Here is a 26,835-nt window from a genome sequence, read left to right as displayed (position 1 = left end):
AAGCTTGAAAGAAAAGACTTCTTCCAGAGGATTGTTGAGAAAGTGGATGGGGGGGTTTTGTAAACGGTCCTTTCGAAGAGACATAGTGAGAGTGTGAGATTTGTCTGGATTGAAAGACATGTTCCACATGTTGGACCAGTTTGTGATTTTATCCAGATCTGCAGTGAGCGAAGAAGCTGCTGCTTGCCGGTCTGAGGGATGACAGATGGTACGGCAGAGGGTGGAGTCGTCGGCAAAGAGAAATAGAGGATTTTCCAGAGAGTCCGAGAGATCATTGATAAAAACCAGAAAAAGAACAGGGCCCAGAACGCTACCTTGAGGAACTCCAGCCTGCACAGGAAGAGGGGATGAAAGAACTCCATTTAGGGCCACACGTTGACTGCGACAGGAGAGGAAGTCTGCGAGCCATGAGTGGAGATGGCCTTGAATACCATGGGAAGAGAGTTTGGTGAGTAGGGCAGGGTGCCAGACTGTGTCAAAAGCACGTGATATGTCCAGGGATACGGCTCGGATTTCCTGTCTGGCATTGAGGACCTCCATCCATTGATGGGAGAGCAGAAGCAGCATATCCAGGGTAGAGTGACCTGGTCTGAAACCAAATTGATGATTGGAAATCAATCCATTGGAGAAGAGGAAGGATTTCATATCTGAAGCGATGATGGATTCCATCACCTTGCTGATGATTGGGAGAAGGCTGATTGGTCTGTAGTTATAGGGATCTGTTTTTGCACCTTTTTTATGCAGGGCAGTGATGTTAGCAGATTTCCAAGCAGATGGCAGATGACCTTGGGCAAATGAGAGGGTGAATAGAACAGAGAGAGGGTGAGCAAGAGCAGAAGAGCAGGCTTTGAGGACACGTGGGCTGATGCCGTCTGGACCGGTTGCAGAATCTGACTCGAGGTTTGAAAGCAAGCTCTCCACCTTGTCAGGAGAAAAGGATACAGAGTCCAGGGACAATTGGGTGCGACTGGGTAAAGTGGGTAGAGATAGTGATGGGTTTAGGACACAAGAATTAGCTGCAAACACCGAGTTTAGACATTCAGCTTTATCAAGTGTGGAATCAGCAGTGCGGCCATTTGAGGTAAGGGAGGGGATGGAGGGGGAACATACACCAGAAACAGATTTGATTAAACGCCACCAGGATTTTGAGGAGGGAGAGAGGTTTGAGAGTTCAGACTTGAGATGAGAAAGATGTTGTTTTCTGGCTCTCCTGAGGGTAGATACACACTTGTTCCGAGCTTTGTGGAAAGAACTGAGATTGCCCTCAGTTGGGTTTGCTTTCCATGAGGCAAAGGCAAGTTCTTTCAGGACAACTGCCTCGCCACAAGCTTCAGTAAACCAAGGGCGGGAGGAAGGGTAAGACAACTGAACATGAGAGGGGATAAATCTGTGCATGAGGGAGAGCAAGTTTCTTTGAAAGAATTCCCAGGATGAGTTGATGTTTGAGAAAGTAGTAATAGGAGACCAGTCTGTAAGTTTGATGGCTGCTCGGAGACCCTGCCAGTCGGCTTGAGTGAAATGCCAGACTCGACGGCAGTGAGGTGGTTCTCTGATAACAGCCAGAGAGATGTCCACTTTGACAAGGACGTGGTCAGAAGAACCAATTGGAGCGAAGGAAGAGCAGCAGATATTGTCAGGGAAATTTGTCAAAACCAGATCCAGAAGAGATGGAGTACCATTGGTTGAGATCCGGGTCGGGAAGTTGACCGATTGAGTCAGTCCCAATGAGTCGCAGAAAGCTTTTGCTGAGGTGCCATGGCAGGTGAGAGAGGTACCCACACCTAGCCAACTGGCGTGATGACAATTGAAGTCACCACATAAGAGGAAGAGAGAGTTTGGATGAGAAGATAGAAGATGGTCCATGTTTTCGGATAGTGAGGTGTAGATGGAGTCATCACTGTTCGGTGGACGGTACAGTACACATATAAACATGAGGTGGGAGTGGAGGGGAAGCTGAGGCCAGAGGTATTCCTGGGGGTGTGGGGGAGTGAGAACAGTGCATGGAGAGTGAGGAATAGAGTCTTTGATGAAGAGAGCAACACCTCCACCAGGACGAGGCTCAGGTCTGTCATACCGTAAGATGGAGTAGCCAGGGAGAGATACTTGGGAGTCAGACACGTCATGGGAGAGGAAAGTTTCTGTTAGGCAGATAATGTCTGGTTTGTCAGTGGCAACCTGTATGGAAAGATCTGAAAGGTTTGAGCGAAGGCCCCGGATATTTGAGGTCCACACTTTTAATGAAGAGGTAGGGGAGGAGGCTTTGGGTGCAGGAGGTGGAGCGGGAGGGGGAGGGTAGGACAAGGGACGAGGGGGGCAGGTAAGGAGGGTTGCTGAAGGAGTGTGGGGTATTGCAGAACAGCGAGGGGAGGGGGCCGAATGAGGAGGAGAAAAGGCTCTGTGGTGCTGGGGGAGAGGGGGGACAAGAGACAAGGAAGAAGGCAGTTGAGGATTTGAGGAGGTGGAGTGAAGAGATGGAGGTGAGAGGGCAGTGGAGGGAGGCAGGTTGGTGGATGAGAGGGGGGCAACTTTGAGAAGGAAGAGTGAGGGGGATGAAAGGTGGGAGAAAGGTGAGGGGGGAGTTTTTGAGACAGGTGAGAGGGAGGCTTGGAGGGAGAAGAGTGGGATGGTTGCTTTGAGAGTGAGAGTGAAGGGTGAGGGGGGTGAGTTGGCACTGAAGTTGGAAAAAAAGAATGTTTGATGGAAAGCGAGCATCCATGGCAAACTGTGGTTTTTAAAAGTTTTATGTCAGAGATGCGATTTAACACAATTCTTGATGGATGCAATGAAGGCGAATTCAGAGCATGGAGAGAAGAAGCGCTGTAATAGTTGGATTTTTTATTCAAGGAATGAAGGAAAGGTCGAAATGAGAGCAGTCTGTTAAAATAGCAGAAGAGTAGTGCATTGTGAAACAGTAAAGAGTACCACATGTGTGAGAGAGGAAGATGAAGCATTATAAGATCGTTTTTGTTGTTAAAAATAATGTATGAGAGAGTTCAACAGATTAGGTCATGGAAGTGCAAAAAAAAAAAAAAAAATCGAGGAAGAAGACGAGGAGGAAGTTAAGAGGAAGAAGAAGAAGCAGAATCGGGAGAAGGTGAGCGTGTTGTTGTTGTAGTAGGGTATTTTTTTTTTTTTTTTTTTGAGATAAGAAAGAGATTAGTTGGGAGAATGGGGGATGTTTGGAAAGTGGGGAGGATCAAAATTGAAGGTAATGGGGAAGATAGAAATTGAAGGTAATGGGGAGAAAAAACAAACAAAAAAAAAAAAACGATCGAACACCGAGTGGAACCGGTAGGCCTCAAGCCTAGGCCTCAAGCACAGGTAAGAACGTCGACAAAAATACTCACAAAATAGCACGATTTTTGAAACAAAACCGAACTAGCAACACACAGTAACATGTAGGTGAGAAAATTAAACAGTTAAAACGGGACAAATAACAACCGGGAACTTCGCTTTGAGAACGTCAGCAGGGAGCCCCGAAGGAGACCTCTCGCTGCTCTAAAACCGGAACCGGAAGTCGATTTAATTGTTCCAGGTCTTCTCGGTTAATTTTAAATGACCAATTATACCCTAAATCAATCATATCATATCCCCATTGTTCTTTTCTCATATAAACGATACGCCCTTCTTTATAAAATTTTATTTTAATTGGAACTGTGAATTCTGTATGACCCGGAGATAAAATCAACACTTCTGTATCTTTGGAATACACAGCCGTTTTATTTGAGGATATATATTGTGATAAATCACTTAATCTCACCAAGTCATTTGCGTCAGTCAGGCTTGGATGGTTTATTAATTTATAAGCATTTTTCACGTTAATATTTTTTGTTGTACTATATTTCTGTTGTTCAGCTTGTGCCTTTGTATAACAATTTGACAAATCAATATCTAACTCTTGGGTTAGAACGTGAGATTAAAGGTCGAACCATCTTTTCCAATATGTCATGTTAGATTATAAAAAAAATTTAATTAGATTAAAAATAACTTCATAAATATTTTCATTATTGTTGAGTTGAAATTAGACATATAGACATAATTGACCCCAACATTTGTAATTTAATTATTCGACTTGAAATGTTTGATATACACCATTCTGTAAGAATTTCATGACTTCAATAGGTGGTGGAAAACCATAACTGTCAAAATAAAATTTGTCTCAACTATTATGAATACAAACTCAATGAGAACCTTTCCCATTATTATCTTATAAATTCATAATAATATTCTTTGTATTCTTGGACAACTTAGTTAAAATTCATCTCTCAGACAAATAACCATATTATCAATTTTTTTATTTGAACACCATTTGCCAAGTTTTATATTTGATATTGTATTCTTCCCAAATTCTTTAAACCACTCATCAATACTCATTTATTTATGAGAAAGATATAATCCATAACCCATTTAAGTTAATTTTACACCAGTTTGTGTGATAGAAAAAAAGTCTCCAACTAACAATCTTGCTTTATCAGGTAGGCTTTCAAGTTTTTCAGCAAAATTTACAATTACACCACTTGCACTAATTTGTTTCTCCAACTCTTTGTTATGTCTTTCCATCTCTTTTTTTGCGCTTGTATTTGAGCCTTCCTTTCATTAGCAGTTTTTACCGCTGTGGAAATACCATTAGTCAAAGCTCCCACTGCACCAAGACCTGCCAATAAAAGAGGGAGGGATATAATAAATCCTCTACTTGTCTCTCTGACTGAATATTTCTTTAACATCAGTTTTGACATTTTAATTTTAAGTGAGCCAGTCTTGTTCAAGGTTTTTACCTGTTCTCTTGTGAGCAAAACATCAATTATTACAGCTCCTTTTCTCTGAATTGCATTAACGTTAATCATGCAAGGCTTTTGATTTTGAAAACATAATTTTAGTTTATTATGATTGATTTGATTAACCTGTACCCGAGTTGGCACTTTACTACTCATTTATTTATCAAAAAACAGTGTGCGACTAATCATAACACCATTATCTATATTAATCTCCAATTCTGTTTCTTCTAAAAGCAAACAATATGAATCAACTTCTTCACTCTTTCCTCTTTCAATGTATAGGGAAGTACCTACTCGATTAGAGTTTGTAGTTTCCTTTTGAGAGTTCAGGTCAATTGCGAAGATTGTCTGTGAGCTTTGAAATGCAACCATATAGTTAGGGAATTTTAGCAAATTGTATTGACCATCTGTGAAAAAATTGCTAACCAAAAGATTTCTTCACTAACTTATTCATCTCGGTGTCTACTAACACCTTTCAATTAGTGCAAACCCAAATCCTTGTGGAAAATTCTGGGGAGCCAATCAAAGTTTGGGTGCTCAGAGGGCCTGCGCGAAAAAATCGGAAAATTAACTTTTGCCAATATTGACTTGTGGGATGTCTAACTAGGGGTTTTTTTGGGGTGCTGAATTGATTCCAACCATTATTTTTGAGAAAAAAACACTCCTTGATCATATAGAATGTATTTTATTGACATTTTTAACAGAACTGTGCTCAATGGAAAGGTTGCTTCGTCAGCTTTTACAACCTTATTCATCAAACTCCCCAGTATCTTCCTCACTCCTCTTGTCATCCAGCTGGTTTCTGTTCAGGCAAGAGTTACCATGACAGATGCCGCAAGCAGAAATACACTTGACTCCTTGCTTTTTACAGCAGCACCTGAGTGAGCTGCAGTCCCTCGCACAGTTGCAGCTGGCAAATGTCAGGAGGTAGTCTCGTGCAATGGGGTCTGTAGAAGGGACTAGTGCATATCCTTGCTCAGTGAGTTGCCATCCATCCATCCAACCAACGATGGACTTTGCAGCATCAGCCAGTCTCTAGTCTGGAGGTAAGCTCGGAGAGAGTGCTGTGCTGCAACTCCTGTTGTCGGGGGGAGTTTCTCAGGTTTTATGCTCCCAGTAGCAGCTCGCTTGCTGAAGATGTCGAATCTCAAGTCTTCCAAGTCTTTGGAGGATTTCCCATGGAACATGAGCTTGAAAAGATCACAGCCTGCTTTAATGATATCACCTTTCTCAGCTCGGATGTCCATAAACACATCCATTGCCCTCTCTGCTTCATCAGTCTTGCAGAGCTTGCTTAGCAAAGTTGGTTTGCTAAACCCAAAAATTGCAGACACTGTATCACAGCCAGAGAAGCTGAGCAAGAAGATGAGATACCTCCGGTATATCTCTGGGAGGGCCTCCCGGATCTTTCCGGCATCGTGAGATGTTTCTTTGGCTCTCGTGAGGAAGATTGGATGGTCTGCAACCTGATGAATCAGCATAACCAGGACGTCTGTGTCCTCAGCCCTCACCTCGACAGGGGACTCTCTTGCCTCATCTAGAGCTGCGCAGATGATGGAGGTGTCGGCATCATCGGAGCATTGCTGTACACTGATTCCATTCCTACTAAATGTCTCAGCAAGGAGCAGAACGAGCTGGGCTTTGTTGTTCTTGTTATCGAGGAACTTTTCTCTTGCAATGATGACTTGCAATGACTTTTCTCTTCCAGTCCTCTTCCAATGTGATAAGATCCGTGGGTGGCCTTTATTGGAGACTTTTGAGAGCGTATGCTTTTCAATCCCGGAACCACCACAGATGAAACACCTCAAGCCAGGTTCAGTCACATCCTTGTCCATACTGTCCTAAAAAATAAGACTTTTTTTGTAAACAACAGACAGGACATGAAATTTTGACACAAAACAGACAGAACACACATACAGTGATGTGTTTTAACATTAATAGGTCCACTCTACGTTGAATATATTCAACTTCTATTGAGTTCGGTACACAATAATTTTATAGCTAAAAGCTCTTAGCTAACGTCGGCTAACACAGAGAATTCTACTGAGCATGAGCACAAGTATGACCAACAATATAGCAGTGGTTTCAAAAATGTATGCTGGTTTCAGCACAATTTGAACAATCTGAATCAATTGAGCCAAATTACCGCAAAACACAGTCTGAGATATCAAAAAATGTATCGTATCAATATTTTTCGGCTAGGGATTCATTTTTCCTCAAATCTAATGGTTGAAATCAATTCAGCACCTGAAAAAACCCCTAGTTAGACATCCCACAAGTCAATATTGGCAAAAGTTAATTTTTCCGATTTTTTTCGCGCAGGCCTTCTGAGCACCCGAACTTTGATTGGCTCCCCAGAATTTTCCACAAGAATTTGGGTTTGCACTAATTGATAGGTGTTAGTGGCCACCTAGATGAATACGTTAGTGAAGAATTTTTTTGGTAAGCAATTTTTTCACACGTCGTCAATACAATTTGCTAAAATTCCCTAACTAATATACAAAATGGGTTCTTTATTACCGTTGCTTTCACACACATTTAATAAGATTTGTAGGCTTCTGCATAATCCTTTTTATCCCAATCAATTTCCAATCTGTCTCCTGGATAAAATGTTCCATCCAGAGATCCCGAAGTTGTTTCACCTTGGCATTATCACTAAACGCATTATTCTTATCAGTAGCACCATTTCCATCTGATTTCTTAAAAATGAGCCACAGGTATCGTGGCTTTCCTTCCCGAACACCCAAATTCTATGTGTAAGTGGTTAGCTTCAGTTTAATGTGTTGGCATCTTCTTTTAAGGTATGATACATTAAGCGGTTTATTTGAGTTAATTCTTCTACTTAACATCTCCACTGTTTTAAGATTCAGAGTATATTCCCTAATATACCAACTTATTTCATCGATAACAAAGTTATTTTGAGCGCCAAAAGCATTAGCAATACCAAAAAGCAATCTATTGTCATTATCATTCCTTTGTAGTTGATATGTCATTTCAAGTCCCTACGGAACTTTATCATAATCACAAAATCCAAATATACTGTTACGGATTCGCGCCCGCCGGCGTGCTGACGGCCACGTAACTCGAATCGCGGCACGTCGCCCACCGGACGGACAATCCAGTCGTGACCCTCTCGGACTAACGCCGGGAACCAGTCACGGGTGGACCTTTTGGTCTCACCGCGATCGAGCCAATCAGCCCCCGCGTGGGATAGGGTTGCTCGCCAAATTCGACCTACCTAAGTACCCACACGGAGGGTAGACCGGGCGATCGCACCTCGCCGCAGGTCGACTTCGGACACGGGCCACTTAAGCGACCCGTTCCGTACTATCGGGATAACCGAGCGGTGTTATCGTCGGCCTCGACGGTTCGATTAATTATCGGGCGTATTCAGCCCACTACCAACCCTTTACGTGAAGCAAGATGAGGATTCAATGAAAGAAATGACGAAGCGAAGCGGGAAACAGTTCAACACAAAGCACATTTATTCGCGATGAACGGAAAGCACACATATTCAATTCCACCAAAAGCACATAGAAAAGGAAAAGAAACACAATGCAATTTTACACAAAAAGCAAATGCGACAATGCAGATCTAATACCGATTACGCGAGCACACGGCAACACTTATACAATTTTACTTCACAGACGGCGCCGACAACACACATTCCCAAAAACAAAAGAAAAGAGAACCCTCAAGGATGAGGCGGGCCTGAGGCCGAGACCGGGTCGGGCCTACCCGTCTGGTGATGAGACGCGGAGCGGCGATGGTGCCTCAACTCCGCGGGCCTCGCGGACAGTGTCTGGTAGGGGGTGGGAAAGGGGCCCCTTGGTCGCACTATCTCAGCGCGGGGGGAAACAGGAGGGGTAGCTGATGCTCGGGAAAGGGAGGATTTCTACTCTGCCTCGAGTCCCGCGACGAGCGTCTCCACCTCGACCAGGTCGCGCCGTCGGCCTCCCTGGTGTGCAGCTCCCGGCACGACGCGAGCACCCCCTCGTCTGCCCTCGCCGCCTCTCCACAGCTCCGTCCCCTTCGCTCCGACTCCAACGCACACGACGACGACCAACTCCTTCTTGCTTCTTCTTCCCAACTTCACCGACTGCGAAGTCTTAACTCTCTATTAACTTGACTGACGAACGCGGTCGCTTATATAAGCCCCGTGGCTTCGCTCTCTCATCTTTCACCCCTTGCCTTCGACCTTTCACCTCGCTCCGCATTGGCCCGAGAAAAAGTGGGCGTGAATGCATTTTGATCCATAAATTTGCATATAGCGATCGCCCTCCAACGCCCTGGAGGCGGGGCCAAATCGCCCCTCGCTCACCGATTGGACGGAACAAAAGTGGGCGTGTGTCGTTTTTGATCCGTTTTTGAAGTGTAAAATCCGTGGTTTTGCACACGCTGTTCGGCGCGCGCCCTGCACGAGTCCAACACCGGTACCCACAAGCGGCGCAAGAACGGTGGCGATGCGACGGTTGCGAGGTGTGACGTGATGCGGCGCCGCGGTGGGTGGTTGATGTGGTTGGTGGTGGTAACAATGGCGGTTGGTCCAAAATAAAGATAGTAAAAGAAAAACGGCTATCCTGAAGAGTCGCAGCACGCATGAATAACATTTATTCCCACTAGACAACGGGTTTGGGCCTAACTACACATATACTTACGGAGATATCTCACCTAAGGGACCTGAATGGTGGTTTGCGAATTTGGTAACCACAACACTACCCCCTCCCCTTTTTACAGACTCGTCCCGAGTCGTCAAATTTTCGTGTGCCATCATGTGTAGTTTTCCCCTAGTACATTTTACCTACGGATCCCTGAGTGCGACATTCATGGTATTCGTGTCCCCAAAATAAATAACCTGAGGGCTGCGTAACTACCTAAACAAACTCACTCACACGGACGACTTAAATAAAATTGCCGGCGCTAAGACAAACATGCCAGGGGCGCACTCATATGTACAGTACATCTTAACCTTAACTTACAAATTTTACACTAAACCATGGCACAGGATCACTGAACTCTGCAAAAGAAAACAGTTAGCAGGGAGCCAGGCTGCTCGCATGCAGTCTCTGGCTCAAAACAATGCAGGTGACAGCGAACGTGGCTGGCTGCTCACACGCAGTCCAAGGCCTTCCTTTTTGAACTGAACGCAGTGAACCACAACGGTGCATGGGCTGCACAAACGCAGTCTCCGTGCCAGCTCAAGTGGCACACGCAATGAACACAACGAATGGATGGATGAACACAAACACGGTGCACGGGCCGCCACTGCAGGCCCGTGTTGTAGCTGCCAACAGGGCAGTTCTTGCAGCTTGCGAACTGTTGCCTTGATCCTGGCGCAGATGGCAATGAACGGGGGGGGGGGGGGGCAACGCAAAAATTGAACGGGGCTGGTGAACATGGGCAGTGGGCATGGCATGGCAAAGGTAGCAGGCAAACACAGCCCGCAGAAGAAGGCCGCTGCAGGCAAACACAGCCGGCAGATGAACTGGCCGGCACAGGCCTTGCAGCACAGCAGCTGCAGACGATCCAGCCGGCACAGGCCTTGCAGCACAGCAGCTGCAGATGAAGTTGGCCAGCCTTTGCCGTTCCGTGGAGGTTGCTGAAGGGAGTGCGGTGGTGCTGGCCACTTGGAAGGCGGGCTCGGACATACCTACCTGTCTCCCTCCCACCTATCGCCTTTGCCTGTCACTGTACATACCCACTCCCTTAATTTGTCAAACCCCAATTTAGCCCCAACTTAATTTTTTTTGTTGTTTTTATTTTTACTTCCCCACTATAAATCGTCCCCGAACCCCCTTTATCGTCTTTGTTCGGCTAACCTATCCTGTCACCTAGCCTACTCCCAACCCCTACGTTCCCTTCCCGGAGGGGAATAAGGGAGAGCTAACGTCCTGTGTTGAGGCCCAACGAAGCCTCAGGATGGCCTCCCCAGAGTTCAGCGATCTATAACCAAAGTGGGTCCAGCGGCCCACAACGACAGCGAGGGGATGGATGGTGCGGAGGGGTACATCTCCTAATCTACCCTAACCATTTAACTGTTAAACTACCCCGGGGCTTTCAACAAGTGCCTCTCGCTTAAACTATTGGTTCTAACAACCCAGATTCCCGTCGCCTGTGTTGGTGTCCTCACAATTTCGGGCCTCGCCCCCCAATTTTCTCTCCGTGCCCTCACACGGTCTCCTGGCTGGGACACGTGGCTCCCTTTGGCAGGCACGACCCTCTGCCGAATCTCCCGCTATGGCACCCCCGGGCACTACACTGCCTCCGAGCCTACCAGCTCCCTAACACCGGGGAGTGCCCCCCATGGCACCTCCCCTGAAACGCACACGTGGCAGGCTGGCTTCCCAGGCCCCTTTCCGAGGGTCATCCTTGCCCACAACACTGCCCACGCGGCTAATGGCACCCCGGACCTCCGCACCAAGCAGACGCACCCGTGCCCACTACGCTATCCCGGCCCCCCATGGGCCCTTGGCCTACCGCGGCCGACTAGCCTGGTGCCCGGGGTACCCACTCAGCGATACTCACCTTTCGCAGCCACGCTCCCAAGCCCGTCAACAGGGCTCCTGCACCCCTCCAAACGGGTTTCGAGCCTACACACCCACCAACAACAAAACGACCTCCATTTTTCAATTTGACTAACCCCCTAACTCAGTCTACACTGACCCCGGGGTCCCTTGGGCGGGAGTCACTCCTCCCCCCAATCACTCATCGCACCATGCATTCCCCATTCGTTCAACACACAGACCCGCTGGCCTCACTCACTCACCATGTACTCACCTCACAACTCTCCAACTCTTCAACACACACACCGCTGAACTCTGCCATCCTTCTAACTACATCCCCTAACTAACTCGTGCTCCCACGTCGTCCCTTAAACTACAGCACGTTCCTTTTAACACTACGTAGCTAAACTACGTCCCCTCTACACACTCACAAGTCTGTCTGTCTCCAAATCAATCATTTTATTTCCCAATTTCCCATCCTAAATCTGGCTACAATCCCTCTAACTAATCCATTCCACGGACTCCATGAGGACTTACCCCTGCCCCATGAAGTCGGTCTTACTAAGCTAACCCTTCCCCCTAACTAGTTTCCATCCTGTGCCCAGGTAAGGGGGTCTTTCACCCCTTGCCCAGGAATCCTGTGCACTCGAAAGTGAGGCTTGGTTTTTTTTTCCTTTTTTTTTTTCCATGCGCAGCACCAGCGCGGCAACCCGCAGCCCGCGCACTTTGCACCTGCCCGTGACGTCATGCAGCTGCACGTGTTCCTCGTCCCTCCTTGGACGGTACCATCCGGCAGAGATACCCCTCCTGCCGGATTCCAACCCCACGTGCAGCCATGGTGTCACCGTGCGCATAAAAAAAAAACACAAGCCCCACGTCTCGAGGGGTTCCCCACGCGAACACATGTGCTTTGCCCGTTGGAGCTTAACACACACGATCGCGTGGAGAACCCGTCCGGTCCAAATCCGAAATCCTGCCTAAACTTTGTCCGTCCGCGGGATCGGCAAATCCACCGCGTGCGTTTCCGGACCGGGACTTCATTCCCGCAAGCGAGCACGTGGCGGTCTCGTGCGTTGCACAGCACGGACCGCGTGCTCACTGCTGGGTGAACCCGGCACGGTCCCCGAAACAACTACAGCCGCTACTCGGCTTTCTTTCCTCTGTCGCGTCGTCGTCGCCATTCAACCCACGCACACCTGCGTGTTACGACGCTCACAGTCCATTCCATCACATTCACACCGGGAGACGCGGCTGCGTGCTCCCGCATGCCAACCGACATCTCCCTCACATACCGCTCTCTCACACACACGGTCTCCCTTGCACTCGGCCGTTCACCCACGCATGCCATTACCCCTTTCGCACACGTGGATCCACGCACTCGCGGTGCCTCATCCACACACCGTCCTTCACTCACACACGCGGGGGCACTAACCCGCGGTTCCTCATCCACACACACGGCCTCACTCACACGCGCGGGGGCACTCAACCGCGGTTCCTCATCCACACTGGCCGTTTCACTCACACACACGGCCTCTTCCACACACGGTGCCTCATCCACACACGCGGGGGCACTCACCCGCGGTGCCTCACTCATACTGGCCGTTTCACTCACACACACGGCCTCTCTCACATGCGGTGCCTCACCCACACACGCGGGGGCACTCACCCGCGGTGCCTCATCTACACACGGCGTGCTGGGAAGCACGTACTCCGGCACCATCGCCACCACACCACTCGCACACGGGGTCGCTTCCACACACGGGGACGCACTCACGCCTTGCACCACACACACAGGGACAACCACACTGGGGATTCGTGTCCCCACAAGGGTCTCCGGGGCCTCTATACCCCCCAAGCTCTCCGTGCACCCGTCCACAGCACTCCTCCTCTCAACCTCGCAAAGCACGACCGAACTCACCTGGTCGTGACTCGCCTCAAGGGGGCATACTCCCTCCCCTCGTTCCTGGAGGAGGCCATCCAGGTGCTCGCACTGGGTCTCTACCCAGTCCGCCAGCTCACCCCCATTATCCTCCACTATCTCTGTGTGTGTGTGTGCGTCACTAACCTTGTCCAATTCACCCTCTATCTCCCGTGTCTCTATACATTTTATTCTTTCTGTTGTCCCCTCCTGTCTATTAGTCTCTGCTTCTTTCTGGCGTCTTTCCCTTATCTTTATGTAGGTCAACCTTGCTTTCTCCTTCAGTCGCTCCCGTCCTTCCCTGTTTTTCACTCCTTGCTCTTTCACGATCTCCGCGTACCTCATCCTTGCTTTCCGTCTTAATTGTTCTCTTCTCTCCCTCGTAATTCCTTTCACCTCGTCTCTTGTCTCCCGTGTCTCTATACATTTTCTCTCCTTGTTCCTTATTTCTGTCTCTTCCTGGTTCCTTTTTCCTTCCCATCTGAGTCGTTCTTTCTCTCTGAGCCCCATTAGCTGTTCGTTCTCCCTCCGGAGCTCCTCAATCTCCGTTGACTCCAGTCTCGCTCTCCGTTTTAGTTGTTCAATTTCACACTCATATAGTTGTTGTTTTCTCTCCCACTGTTCCTCCTGCTCTTTGTTTTCCAATCTCATTGTTTCTTTCAATTGGCTCATTTCTTTCCTGTGTTTCATTCGCTGTTCTCTCCCTACTCTTCCTCGTTTCCTCTCCTGTCCTTCCTTCTCCAGTTTCATGGTTTTCTTCATTTGGTTAATCTCCTTTTTGTGTTTCATTTGCTGCTGTCTCATTACTCTTCCTCGTTTCCTCTCCTGTCTTTCCTTATCCAGTTTCATGGTTTTCTTCATTTGGTTAATCTCCTTTTTGTGTTTCATTTGCTGCTGTCCAATTACTCTTCCTCGTTTCCTCTCCTGTCTTTCCTTATCCAGTTTCATGGTTTTCTTCATTTGGTTCATCTCCATTTTGTGTTTCATTCGCTGTTCTTTGTCTATCTCCTCGTACTCCAGCCTCAGCTTTTCTTTCAATTGGTCAACCTCAGATTCATGTTCTTTTTGTTTTCTATTCCATTGTTCCTCTCGTTCTTCCCTCTCCAATCTCCTTGTGTCCTTCAATCTCCTGATTTCTCCTTCCTGCTTCATTCCTTGCTCCTTCAACTTGTCCTCGTATTCCAACCTATTTTTTTCCTTTTGTCGTTCAGTTTCAAATTCATACTCTTTCAGTTTTTTATTCCACTGTCTCTCTTGTTCCTCGTTCTGCAATCTCATCGTTTCCTTCAATTGACGGATTTCTTTCTCCTGTCTCATTCCTTGTTCTTTGTATTTCCTATTCTACTGTCTCCCTTGTTCCTCATTCTGCAATCTCGTTATTTCTTTCAGTTGGCTGACTTCCTTCTCCTGTCTGATTTGTTCTTCCTTCATTACTCTTTTTTGCATCTCATTCTGCAATCTCGTGGTTTCCTTCAGTTGGCTGATTTCCTTCTCCAGTCTCATTCCTTGTTCTTTCAGTACTCTTTCTTGTTCCTCATTCTTTAATCTGGCCTTCGCTTCCAGCTGTTCGATCTGTACTGTGTGGTTTCTTAACGTTTCATTCTCTGTTGTCGTTCTTTCTTCTTTTAACATCCTCAGTTCGTCTTGTAATCCTCTTTCTTTGTTTTCGTGTTTCAGTATCTCAGAAGTTTTTGTTTCCAATTCCTTTCTCAATTTGCGTGCTTCTTCACTCATTTCATCTCTTCTTTCCACCGCTTCCCTCGTCAATTCGTCCCTTTTTTTACTGTATTCATTTAGTTTTTTCTGCCATTCCTTTCCCATTCTAATCTCCCCTTCCAGGATTTCTCTTTTAAACTGGCTTGCCCTTACCTCTCGCTTCAGTAGTTCCAATTCTCCATCTTGTTCGCGTTTTTCCTTTTCGAGCTTTGTTTTCCTTTCTCCTTCCTCCCTCAATTCTCCCTGCAGTTCTTCGAACTGTTCTGACTTTTCCAGCAATTCCTCCGACCTTTCCTCGAGCTGTCTCTCTCCTCTTTTTATCTTCCATTCTAGGCTTTCTCTTTCCTGATTGCCTGTTCTTATCTCTTCCTTCAATTGTTCCAACTCCCCATCGTGTTCACATTTTTTCTCTTCCAACAGTATTTCCCTCACTCTCTCCTCCTTCTTTGAACCGCCTTGCTTGCTCCAATAATTTTTCCATTAATTGTTTTACTTCCAAGTCGTGCTCCTTTTGTTTCTTTTCGAGCTCGGTTTTCCATTCTTCCTCCCATTGTTTCCTTTCCTGGGAGATACCAATCTGCTGTTCCTCTATTCTTTTGTTCAGTTTGCTCTTCGCATATTCCAACTGACGGATATAAAACACTACCAAATTCTTTTTCCCACATAATTTGTCGACTCTATTGGCCAAGTTATGTTTTTGCCACCGAATTCGTTCCAGTAAATCGTCCAATCGCTGTGTCCCCCCGTACACGTAATTTTTCTGAAGCGAGTCTGCGTGCCGTTGTGACTCGTCCACTCCACGTTGCACCTCCTCGATATATTCTTCATAACGCTTCACCTTTTCCAAGACATCCCCCAATTGTGCCTGAAGCCTGCCAATGCTTGCATAGTCATCCTGCCACGCCTGCCATGGCACATGCCGTGACCACGTGCCTGAACCGGTGACTGGGAGCTCACGCCTCGTGCTGTGCCATTAATATCAGCCCGCTCCGTGCTGCCATTGTGCGACTCCGTTTGCCGGCAAAGTTCGTGCTCAAGCCGCTCCCACTGACCACAGTTAGTGGTGGGGTTATAATTATAAAAAGAACCGACCTGGGCCATGGATCCTACATGACGACACATACCTAATACCCCCGGCTCCCGCTCGCCTTGAGACGCCATCTTGCTTCTCGTGAAGGGTTAATTTAACTCGCTCGTAATTTGGAGGGAATCGGGGGTCGCTCCTCTCACCCCTGGACCGATTCCCGTGAATTTGGCTGGAGACAGGAGAGCCCGTTTTCCTGTTCTCCGATACCAGTGCCGCGAGGAGGGCGATGGATTTGTATCGCACGACCTGACACCAGTGTTACGAATTCGCGCCCGCCGGCGTGCTGACGGCCACGTAACTCGAATCGCGGCACGTCGCCCACCGGACGGACAATCCAGTCGTGATCCTCTCGGACTAACGCCGGGAACCAGTCACGGGTGGACCTTTCGGTCTCACCGCGATCGAGCCAATCAGCCCCCGCGTGGGATAGGGTTGCTCGCCAAATTCGACCTACCTAAGTACCCACACGGAGGGTAGACCAGGCGATCGCACCTCGCCGCAGGTCGACTTCGGACACGGGCCACTTAAGCGACCCGTTCCGTACTATCGGGATAACCGAGCGGTGTTATCGTCGGCCTCGACGGTTCGATTAATTATCGGGCGTATTCAGCCCACTACCAACCCTTTACGTGAAGCAAGATGAGGATTCAATGAAAGAAATGGCGAAGCGAAGCGGGAAACAGTTCAACACAAAGCACATTTATTCGCGATGAACGGAAAGCACACATATTCAATTCCACCAAAAGCACATAGAAAAGGAAAAGAAACACAATGCAATTTTACACAAAAAGCAAATGCGACAATGCAGATCTAATACCGATTACGCGAGCACACGGCAACACTTATACAATTTTACTTCACAGACGGCGCCGACAACACACATTCCCAAAAACAAAAGAAAAGAGAACCCTCAAGGATGAGGCGGGCCTGAGGCCGAGACCGGGTCGGGCCTACCCGTCTGGTGATGAGACGCGGAGCGGCGATGGTGCCTCAACTCCGCGGGCCTCGCGGACAGTGTCTGGTAGGGGGTGGGAAAGGGGCCCCCTTGGTCGCACTATCTCAGCGCGGGGGGAAACAGGAGGGGGTTGCTGATGCTCGGGGAAGGGAGGATTTCTACTCTGCCTCGAGTCCCGCGACGAGCGTCTCCACCTCGACCAGGTCGCGCCGTCGGCCTCCCTGGTGTGCAGCTCCCGGCACGACGCGAGCACCCCCTCGTCTGCCCTCGCCGCCTCTCCACAGCTCCGTCCCCTTCGCTCCGACTCCAACGCACACGACGACGACCAACTCCTTCTTGCTTCTTCTTCCCAACTCCACCGACTGCGAAGTCTTAACTCTCTATTAACTTGACTGACGAACGCGGTCGCTTATATAAGCCCCGTGGCTTCGCTCTCTCATCTTTCACCCCTTGCCTTCGACCTTTCACCTCGCTCCCCATTGGCCCGAGAAAAAGTGGGCGTGAATGCATTTTGATCCATAAATTTGCATATAGCGATCGCCCTCCAACGCCCTGGAGGCGGGGCCAAATCGCCCCTCGCTCACCGATTGGACGGAACAAAAGTGGGCGTGTGTCGTTTTTGATCCGTTTTTGAAGTGTAAAATCCGTGGTTTGGCACACGCTGTTCGGCGCGCGCCCTGCACGAGTCCAACACCGGTACCCACAAGCGGCGCAAGAACGGTGGCGATGCGACGGTTGCGAGGTGTGACGTGAAGCGGCGCCGCAGTGGGTGGTTGATGTGGTTGGTGGTGGTAACAATGGCGGTTGGTCCAAAATAAAGATAGTAAAAGAAAAACGGCTATCCTGAAGAGTCGCAGCATGCATGAATAACATTTATTCCCACTAGACAACGGGTTTGGGCCTAACTACACATATACTTACGGAGATATCTCACCTAAGGGACCTGAATGGTGGTTTGCGAATTTGGTAACCACAACAATACCTTTAAGGGGAACTGCCATGGTAATACTATAATTTACTTTTGTATCATAGTTATACATTGCCTTTCTTTGACTATCACCAGGGTGTGCATTTGTTCCCATTGCCATATCAGGAATAAAACCTTCAACAGCACCATTAACCATTCTATCATGAAATGAATATCGTATAAATTTCATCATTTCAGATGTAGCAAAGATATAATCAACCACTTCAACTTCTTGTGTTCCAATATACAAATTAACACTATAAAACATTTTCCATAAGAAATCATTTACTAGTATAGTGTTTGTGTTATTCCCAGCCTTAGTGAAGTAAAATTTACAGAAGTAAAGTAAAAAGATTTACAGAAGTGAAGTAAAAAGACGTGAAGTAAAAACAGCTCGATTCAAATAAGTTGTTGATGATATATTTCAAAACTTTTTGTTCCGTTTGTATTTTAGTCTGTTCCTGTTATAGCATTTACTGTAAAATAGTCTTTTTAAATAGAGTTTGGTATCATCCAAATCATAGATGCTATCAATTGCTTCCATACTTGTATTTATTTGGTAAAAAAAAAAAAAGAACAAAGATGTCAAAACTTTTGAAACCCTGATCTGAGTATTTGAATTATTTTCTGTCGTTCTTGGAGAGACAATTGAATTTTACCTCTTAATTTTTTTATTGCTTGTAATTTGTGGGACTCCTTTTGAGCATATTTTATACTCTTCATAGTGCCTGCTACATTTCCCACAGCAAAAGCGGTTGAACCTATAAGGTATTTTTCTTTAAGAATAGTTGAACCTATACCCATTAGGGTATAAATTATCCCATCTCCTCTAAATTAATGTCCTACACCTCGTTGTGTCTTCGGTTTATAATATCCTCTACCAAGATAAATTCCCTCACCCTTATAATATGGTGAAAGGAACATCCCATTCCCAATTTTTGTAATTATTTTATATTTTCCCAACTCGTGTTTCCTCACAACAACCATCATATTTATTTATTGGAAAACTTCACGAAGGTGAATTCTGATGGATATAATTTCTCCATTGAAGAAAATCATACGATTATCTTGATCGGTTATCCTAAAATTTACTCTGCATATATTTTTTCCTGACGCGGATAGATAAACCAGATTTTTTTTGGTTCCATATTGAATTTATAACCAATTGGGGTCAAGTATGTGCTGAAAGAAAATTTGGTATTTGTTCTTATTCTGTCATTATAAGCAACATCAATCAAGTCACAATGAATTAATACTGAATTTATACCTGAGGACATTTGAATAACATTATCACTGTAAAAAAAAGTCCATCAGTTTCAATCTTTGTTGAGGATAAACCCAATAACTCTTTAAATGAATTATGAATTATGAAATCAACTTAATATATAATTTTAAGTCAAATAGGTAATGTTGAAGATTGTTTTTGAGCATCTATAACAATATTTTTGGTTCATCACCTTGTTATTTCATAAGTCAGGCAATTTCAGAAGATATTTGGGAAATCTGGGATGCTCCGGGTGAAACTGACATCGTTTTGTATCCGCTGCCTGGATTATAGCTAAACTTGCCGTTTTTCTCTGTGTATTAAACTGTGTTTTCTCTGTGTAAAAACGGCAAAACCTATTTACTTTATGCACACAAGGCCATGTTCCCTCCTTCTCCATAGATACACAAGAAAATGTGAAATTTCCAAAGCATTAAACTTATTTCTGTGTTATTAAACAAGGTATTGTAAGTTTCCATCTACGTGTGTGTGTGTGTGTGTGTGTGTGTGTGTGTGTGTGTGTGTGTGTGTGTGTGTGTGTGTGTGTGTGTGTGTGTGTGTGTGTGTGTGTGTGTGTGTCCGTGTGTCCGTGTGTCCGTGTGTATCTCCTCCATAACTCCAAAACTATAAAACCTAGCAGCCTGAAACTTTGCTTGCATACTAAGAAGACTCCAAGAAAGTGCAAGAGTGAAAATTGGATGTTTGACTTAATTAAAACACCCCTTTTGAAGATAATTAATGCCCTTATTTAATTATATCCTTCATCAGACGATCCTCGGCCACCACGCTGTCTGGGGTCTTCAGGCGTTTCCTGGGTAACCTCACTGGGGTCTGAAGCCACCATGTTTTTTTCACTTGCTGAACCATGCCTTGACTTGGAACAGGCCACAACGATTTCTTCACGATAAAGTTTTTTTTTTCACTTTTTTCATATTATCGAATGCCTATTCATCATCGCTACAAATCACTATACACATCACTTCTGAAAGTATTATAGTATTCAAATCAGGAGCTTGGAGTGATTTCATGCATTATATGACATGATTTTCCATGATGTACTCTCACAGACTAATTAAAGTATATCATCAAAATATTATTTCGGTTTTGAGGATCGGATATCGTCCGGCCTAAATAAGTGCCAAAATCTGTTGTGAAATCTGATAATTTAAAGAAATAACAAGTCTTATAACTAAGCTGATATACCTATTTACTTTAAGCACACAAGGCTATGTTCCCTCCTTCTCCATAGATACACAAGAAAATGTGAAATTTCCAAAGCATTAAACATGTCTTTTTCTACTGTTTGGAGAAATGTACTTGAGTGAACAAAAATTTAGGAATGTGCCAAAATTAAATGGCTTCATTGAGCTCTATGATTGAATGCATTCACTGCTGGACCACGCGTCCTGTCTCCCAGAGGGACTGCCTATCCATGGCGTCTCCCAAATCTGTGTATATTTCCGGAGGTTTCGTGAGGTGCTCCACAGGGAATCAAAGCAAATCTGGTGAAAAATAGACGTTTCAAAAAAAAGTTATAACGTATGCACGGACCCTGAACCAATGTACCATGTGATGCATACACAGATGAGCAGGCAAGATGGTGGATTATCTGCAATTTTTATAATCATGGGCAACAAGGCTATGTTCCCCCCTCCTCCATAGATACACAAGAAAATGTGAAATTTCCAACGCATTAAACTTATATTTTTCGACTATTTGGAGAATTATATTGAGTGAACAAAAAATTTAGGAATGTGCCAAAATGAAAGAGCTTCATTGAGCTAGATGATTTAATGCATTCACTGCTGGATCACGCATCCTGTCTCCCAGAGGGACCGCCTATCCATGGAATCTCCCAAATTTGTGTCAATATTGCCGGAGGTTTCGCGAGGTACTCTCCAGGGAATCAAAGCAAATCTGGTAGAAATAAAAAACGGACGTTTTAAAAAAAAGTTATAACGTTTACACAGACCACGAACCGATGTACCACGTGACGTGTGCACAGATGAGCAGCAAGATGGCGGATTATCTGCAGTGCATATTTCATGGGCGCTTGAACTTTGCGATGTCTCCAGGGTTGTTCTGCATTAAGCTGCAACTCTTTTGTGGATAAAGTCATTATTTGAATGAATTCATTTTATTTCATTAACTGCTGCATATGTGGTGAAGACCGGCTTTAAAATTTAAGCGATCCGATATGATATGTGGCGACAGCCTGGCCAACCGTTCCTTATCAACCATTTAATTGGAGTGCTTGCATGAGTGCTGAAGCCACTTGCCGAACGCCTTACAGTTGACAGTGGAGCTGCACTACATTCTTCTGAGCGAATAATTCACTCACTGCAGACGCTTTTGCCTGCCACATCATTCAGAGCAAGTGGTTCGTGCTCCGCCACCCGGAGCGAGTGCTCCGTGCTCCTCCACCCAGAGCGAGTGCTCCGTGCTCCTCCACCCGGAGCGAGTGTTCCGTGCTCTGCCGCACTGAGCGAGTGCTTCGTGCTCCGCCGCCCGGAGCGAGTGTTCGTGCTCCGCCGTCCCGAGCGAGTGCTTAGTGCTCCGCCGCCTGGAGCGAGTGCTTCGTGCTCCGCCGCCCGGAGCGAGTGCTTCGTGCTCCGCCGCCCTGAGCGAGTGCTTCGTGCTCCGCCGCCCTGAGAGAGTTCTTCGTGCTCCACCACCCGGAGGGAGTGCTTAGTGCTCCGCTGCCCGGAGCGAGTGCTTAGTGCTCCGCCGCCCGGAGCGAGTGCTTAGTGCTCTGCCGCCCAGAGCGAGTGTTTCGTGCTCCGCCGCCCTGAGCGAGTGCTTCGTGCTCCGCCGCCCTGAGCGAGTGCTTCGTGCTCCGCCGCCCTGAGCGAGTTATTCGTGCTCCACCACCCGGAGCAAGTGCTTAGTGCTCCGCCGCCCGGAGCGAGTGCTTAGTGCTCCGCCGCCCAGAGCGAGTGCTTAGTGCTCCGCTGCCCTGAGCGAGTGCTTCGTGCTCCGCCGCCCTGATCGAGTGCTTCGTGCTCCGCCGCCCTGATCGAGTGCTTCCTGCTCCACCGCCCTGAACGAGTGCTTAGTGCTCCGCCGCCCTGAGCGAGTGCTTCGTGCTCCGCCGCCCTGAGCGAATGCTTCGTGCTCCGCCGCCCTGAGCGAATGCTTCGTGCTCCGCCGCCCTGAGCGAGTGCTTCGTGCTCCGCCACCCTGAGCGAGTGCTTCGTGCTCCGTCACCCTGAGCGAGTGCTTCCTGCTCCGCCGCCCTGAGCGAGTGCTTCCTGCTCCGCCGCCCTGAGCGAGTGCTTCCTGCTCCGCCGCCCTGAGCGAGTGCTTCATGCTCCGCCGCCCTGAGCGAGTGCTTCGTGCTCCGTCACCTCCATTTATACAAGGCTGGCTTTATTCTTCATCTAATCATCTAATGATTAATTCCGCAACCCCTGATGTTTCTGTCATGTCTCTCTGGGAACATAAACTTTTGGCCTTTTCGAAGTTAAATTGTGAGCTCACTTGTATTTTATTTTTCTTCTTCAGCTTTTACTTTAAAACAAGAAAGCATGGGCATAAGCTTATTTACTCATCAAAAAAATAGGGATCAGAGGAAGCAATTTTGATGTGAAATGTCAAATCAGAATGGTTCAAAGTAAGGGAGAAAGACCCTATAACAGTTCTGTGTAGTAAAAAAATAAATTGCAAGAAAAAAGCACAAATAATTTATTTTTAACCCTGCCTTGTGTTTTTGCACAAATAAAGTTTTTGCCGAACCCACCCACTTATGGATTTTACTGCCGAGGGTCCATGTCTTAAAACAGCTCTTACAACCAGAGGTTTAAAGATATTTTGAATTTTTTTGTTGATATGTGGCTGGTGTTGTCCCAGGTGCTAGGAAAACTTCAATTGCAAAATCATGTATTTTATTAGCACCTCCACGAAAGGTGGATGGAGATTATATTTTCACCTCTGTCTGTCTGTCTGTCTGTCTGTTTGTCTGTCTGTCTTTGTGAGCAGGATATCTCAAAACGTTATGGACAGATTCAGACGACACTTGGTGGACACGTTGGGTGTGTGACAACGATGAATCGATTCATTTTTGGTGAAGATTCGAATCCGGATCTGGATATGAGTTTTTTTTATTTCTAAAGTGATTCTTCATCATTGAGAGTTGGGGCCAAAAACGATGTGTCACATGATATTTCAAAAAGTTATGGACGAGTTTTGACAAAACATTTTTCTGAAAGTACAGCTGCACCACTGATGTTACCAGTAAGCTCTTACTCATTTTGCCAACCTCAGAAGGATGACACGCTGAGCCAACCCACCTGGTGCTATTTCAACAGCATGACAGGGGCTTCAGCTCAAGACCCTGAGATGTTAAACCAGCCAGCTTTTCTGTTAAGCCAACACGAGGCTTATGAACATGAACTAAAGCAATGCTGTCGATATGAACATGCTCAGAAAGCAATTCTCCAAAATGCTGTTTGCTGGATTGAGGGTATAGGTCCACAAAAACTCAGTTTCTCAGCTCGCACAGGTTTGTTGCCATGTCGTCATGCAGATTCTTCATCCTGAGATGCTTGGCATTGATTTCATCCATAGATCAAATGTTGTACCGCAGTTTTGGGTACCCCTAAAATGGGGTGGTGCCTGCTGCTGTAATAGTCCGAACCACGATGATCTATTCATTGTAACACATGGACAGTCCATAGACACGAGGAAGACAAGCCTTATATTTGGAGTATTTAAATTACCTGAAAGACAACTAGACAGTACCTTGTCCGCAACTCCGGCTGCTACCCCTAGAGGGTGTTTTGTCAGTTTGTGAGCTTACAAAGAAACTTTCCGGATTAAAGGTTATGAATTTATTTCACCGGAACAGATCCATAGGATTCGCGCAATGGAAGTCTTAGGAAAGATCATCCTGGTCCCCGAGGAGCTTTTGCCACGAGATGGCCCAAGGATCACGGTTGTGGACATGCATACTGGTGGAGAACCTCTCCGGATCGTGTTGCGTGGGTTCCCACCCATACCAGGGAAAGACCTGATGTCCAAGTGGCGTGCTATGGTCGCAGAGCCAGGGCTCGACTCGCTGCGGCGTGCACTTATGTTGGAGCCCCGTGGGCATGCGGGCATGTACGGAGCATTACTGGTCCAGCCGGACGATCCTTCCGAGGCTGACCTAGCCGTCCTCTTCATGCACTGCAAGGGTTACAGCACCATGTGTGGGCACGCGGTCATCGCCCTGGCTCGTTTTGCCTTGGACTCGGGCTTGGTGGAGAAGCGCACACCCGAGACCCCCGTGTCCGTGCAGTGTCCATGCGGGGTTGTGCGCGCGCTTGTGCAGTGCAATGCTCACAGCCAAAATGGGCGCACACGGTTTCAGAGCGTACCCGCTTTCGCCTTTGCCACTGGTACATTACACCCACCCTATATTTAGGACTATACCCAATGTGATTAATTGATATATCCCCATTTACAGTCTTTTGTCTGGTGTTCTGCCTGAAAGCAGGTTCACTGCTTTCAAAGCAGCCACATGGCAAGGATTACACTGGGTGATTTTCTACCACCATCCCTGTGGTATAGTCAAGACAGGAATAATAAAAACAGGATATGTTTCCTTACAAGAAACTTCAATGCAGGATTAGGCCATTATGGCCCTTCGAAGCATGCACCAGTCAGAACAACCTATGGTTGTCTGTCCCTGCTCCATTAGTTTAAAAGCGAGGCATCAGGCAAGTAAACAGCACGTAGCTTTATTTAAATCTTTGGTATGACTCGACCAGGGTTTGAACCACCGACTTTTCAGATGCAGAGCAGACACGCCAAACATTATGCCACCAAACCATGTAATTTGTACAGGGTGTCAGTGATAACTCATCTCCTCTCGAAGGACACCGTGAGATCTTTAATGTTCACCAAGTAATGCCAGTAGATGGGATGTCCAGTTTATCATCCATCCAAGGAACTGCACACACATTGATGAGTCACTCTGCCTGTGAAGCACCAGGATGACAGTTTATAGCTGAAACGAGATTCAAACATCGCAAACAGGTCTCGAGCTTTTGATATAATCTTGCATCCCACCTCACTCCCAAAACTCTCTGTGTATGGCACCCAAGGCCAATTCTACACATGGCTTACTGACTTCCTCCACTCTCATAGGTAACGTGTGGCACTGAACGGAATCCTTTCATCTACTCTCCCTGTTCAAGCTGGTGTTCCCCAAGGCAGTATTCTGGGCCCAGTCCTATTCCTGATATTTATCAATGATCTATCTGACTCTGTGGAAAATCCTCTTTATCTATTTGCTGATGACTCCATCCTCTGCCATGACATCCCTCACCCTTCAGACAAGCAGTCTGCAGCCTCTTCCCTCTATTCAGACTCTGACTAAAATCACAAGATGGTCAAACACTTGGAATATGTCTTTCAATCCTGATTTACTGACTCATTATCTCTCTCTGAAAGGATTTTCTGGCAAACACTCCTATCTATTTTCATTAAAATCTTCTTGAGGACATTCAGTCATTCAAACTCCTGAGTCTCACTATCAGCCATGATCTTTCTTGGCCAAACCACATTTCAAAATTGACCTCCAATGCCAACCACCGACTGGGCATCCTCTGTCGTACAAAGTCCTTCCTTGGCACACCTGAACAGGCCAGTGGTCTCTTTGTCTTCTACCGCTTCCTTTCTGGTCTTGCACCTTCTCTCTTTCCGTGCTTTGCCCCCCACCCCACAGGATTCTGCAGGATTCACCCAATCCACCATCAACCCCCTTCTGGTGAAACTATCTAAATCCAGGATGACCACTTACTGCCACTCATTTGTTTCTCTACCCCCCCCCCCCCAGTGGAACCAAGTTCCACATTCTCTTCAATCTCATTCATCCATCCAGGTCTTCAGGACAGCTCTTCCCTACCAACTCAGATTGTCCCCAATCCTAAACCATTATCTTTTCTACCCTCGTTAACCCCACCCAAATCCCTCCTCCTTCCAAATTTTCCAGTTTTCTCTCCTTGGAGTTAACTTCTGTATCCATTTTGTCCTCCCATGCATGTGTGTTTTGTGTAATTTTTTTTTTGGGGGGGGGGCTGTTATGTCCTGATCCGTTCACTATAGCTCTTCCACAAGCCCCGAATATGTATCCAAAATATATATTTTTTTAATTCAAGCTTGACAGTTTAGAGGCGAATGTGCGTACCTGTGTGCTATCCTGCCAGCCAGAGTTACAGTCCAATGGAAACTAAATTAGTGAAACGATTCTATCTTGAAAATGCTGTGATCGGATCACTTACGAAAAGTTTATTTGAAGCAATTTCCTCCTTTGATTCCATTGGTGATCCGATGAGATGTAGGGCCATGAACATTTTCCTGGGGAGTGGTGGGGGGTGGAGAGAATATCAATAGAAAGGAGAGTAATGGTCAAAGAGAAGAACTTGCCTCCCTCCCTCCCCCCCCCATGTGTTTCCCCCTTTGATATCGAACACAAACCATGTGCTGTGTGCTCAGTTGGGAACACACAGAAAGGTAAACGAGTGGAGAAAGGTAGGACAAACAAAGGGAGGTGAACAGAATGCTTAGGCTTGTGGAAGTTGACAAGAAGTGCAGAGTTGGTGCTTGCATGCATGATCAGCCATCGTCAGGATAGGGGTGAGTTTCTGAAAGAGGTCAGGTGGCAAG

General features: G+C 46.7%; 1 protein-coding gene and 1 pseudogene across 1 annotated transcript in view; one reads left to right on the top strand and one right to left on the bottom strand.

Moving 5' to 3' along the window:
• Nucleotides 1-4,630: 4,630 nt before the first annotated feature.
• On the bottom strand, nucleotides 4,631-18,078 carry LOC147032133 (uncharacterized; annotated as a pseudogene).
• Nucleotides 18,079-24,000: 5,922 nt separating this feature from the next.
• L3HYPDH (trans-L-3-hydroxyproline dehydratase) overlaps nucleotides 24,001-26,835 on the top strand; it is a 171,372-nt gene continuing 168,537 nt past the window's right edge. Inside the window, exon 1 of the mRNA XM_085869479.1 lies at nucleotides 24,001-24,563. Within this exon, the coding sequence (XP_085725605.1) occupies nucleotides 24,050-24,563 (514 nt within the window). The 5' untranslated portion in view covers nucleotides 24,001-24,049. The remainder of the gene's footprint in view (nucleotides 24,564-26,835) is intronic.

The sequence above is a fragment of the Eptatretus burgeri genome, chromosome 2, assembly GCF_056783735.1.
Source record: "Eptatretus burgeri isolate ZD-2024b chromosome 2, Ebu_testis_v1, whole genome shotgun sequence".
In the NCBI taxonomy this organism is placed as follows: domain Eukaryota; kingdom Metazoa; phylum Chordata; class Myxini; order Myxiniformes; family Myxinidae; genus Eptatretus; species Eptatretus burgeri.
Note: the sequence above shows the minus strand (reverse complement) of the source record. Positions and strands in the feature narration are given on the sequence as shown.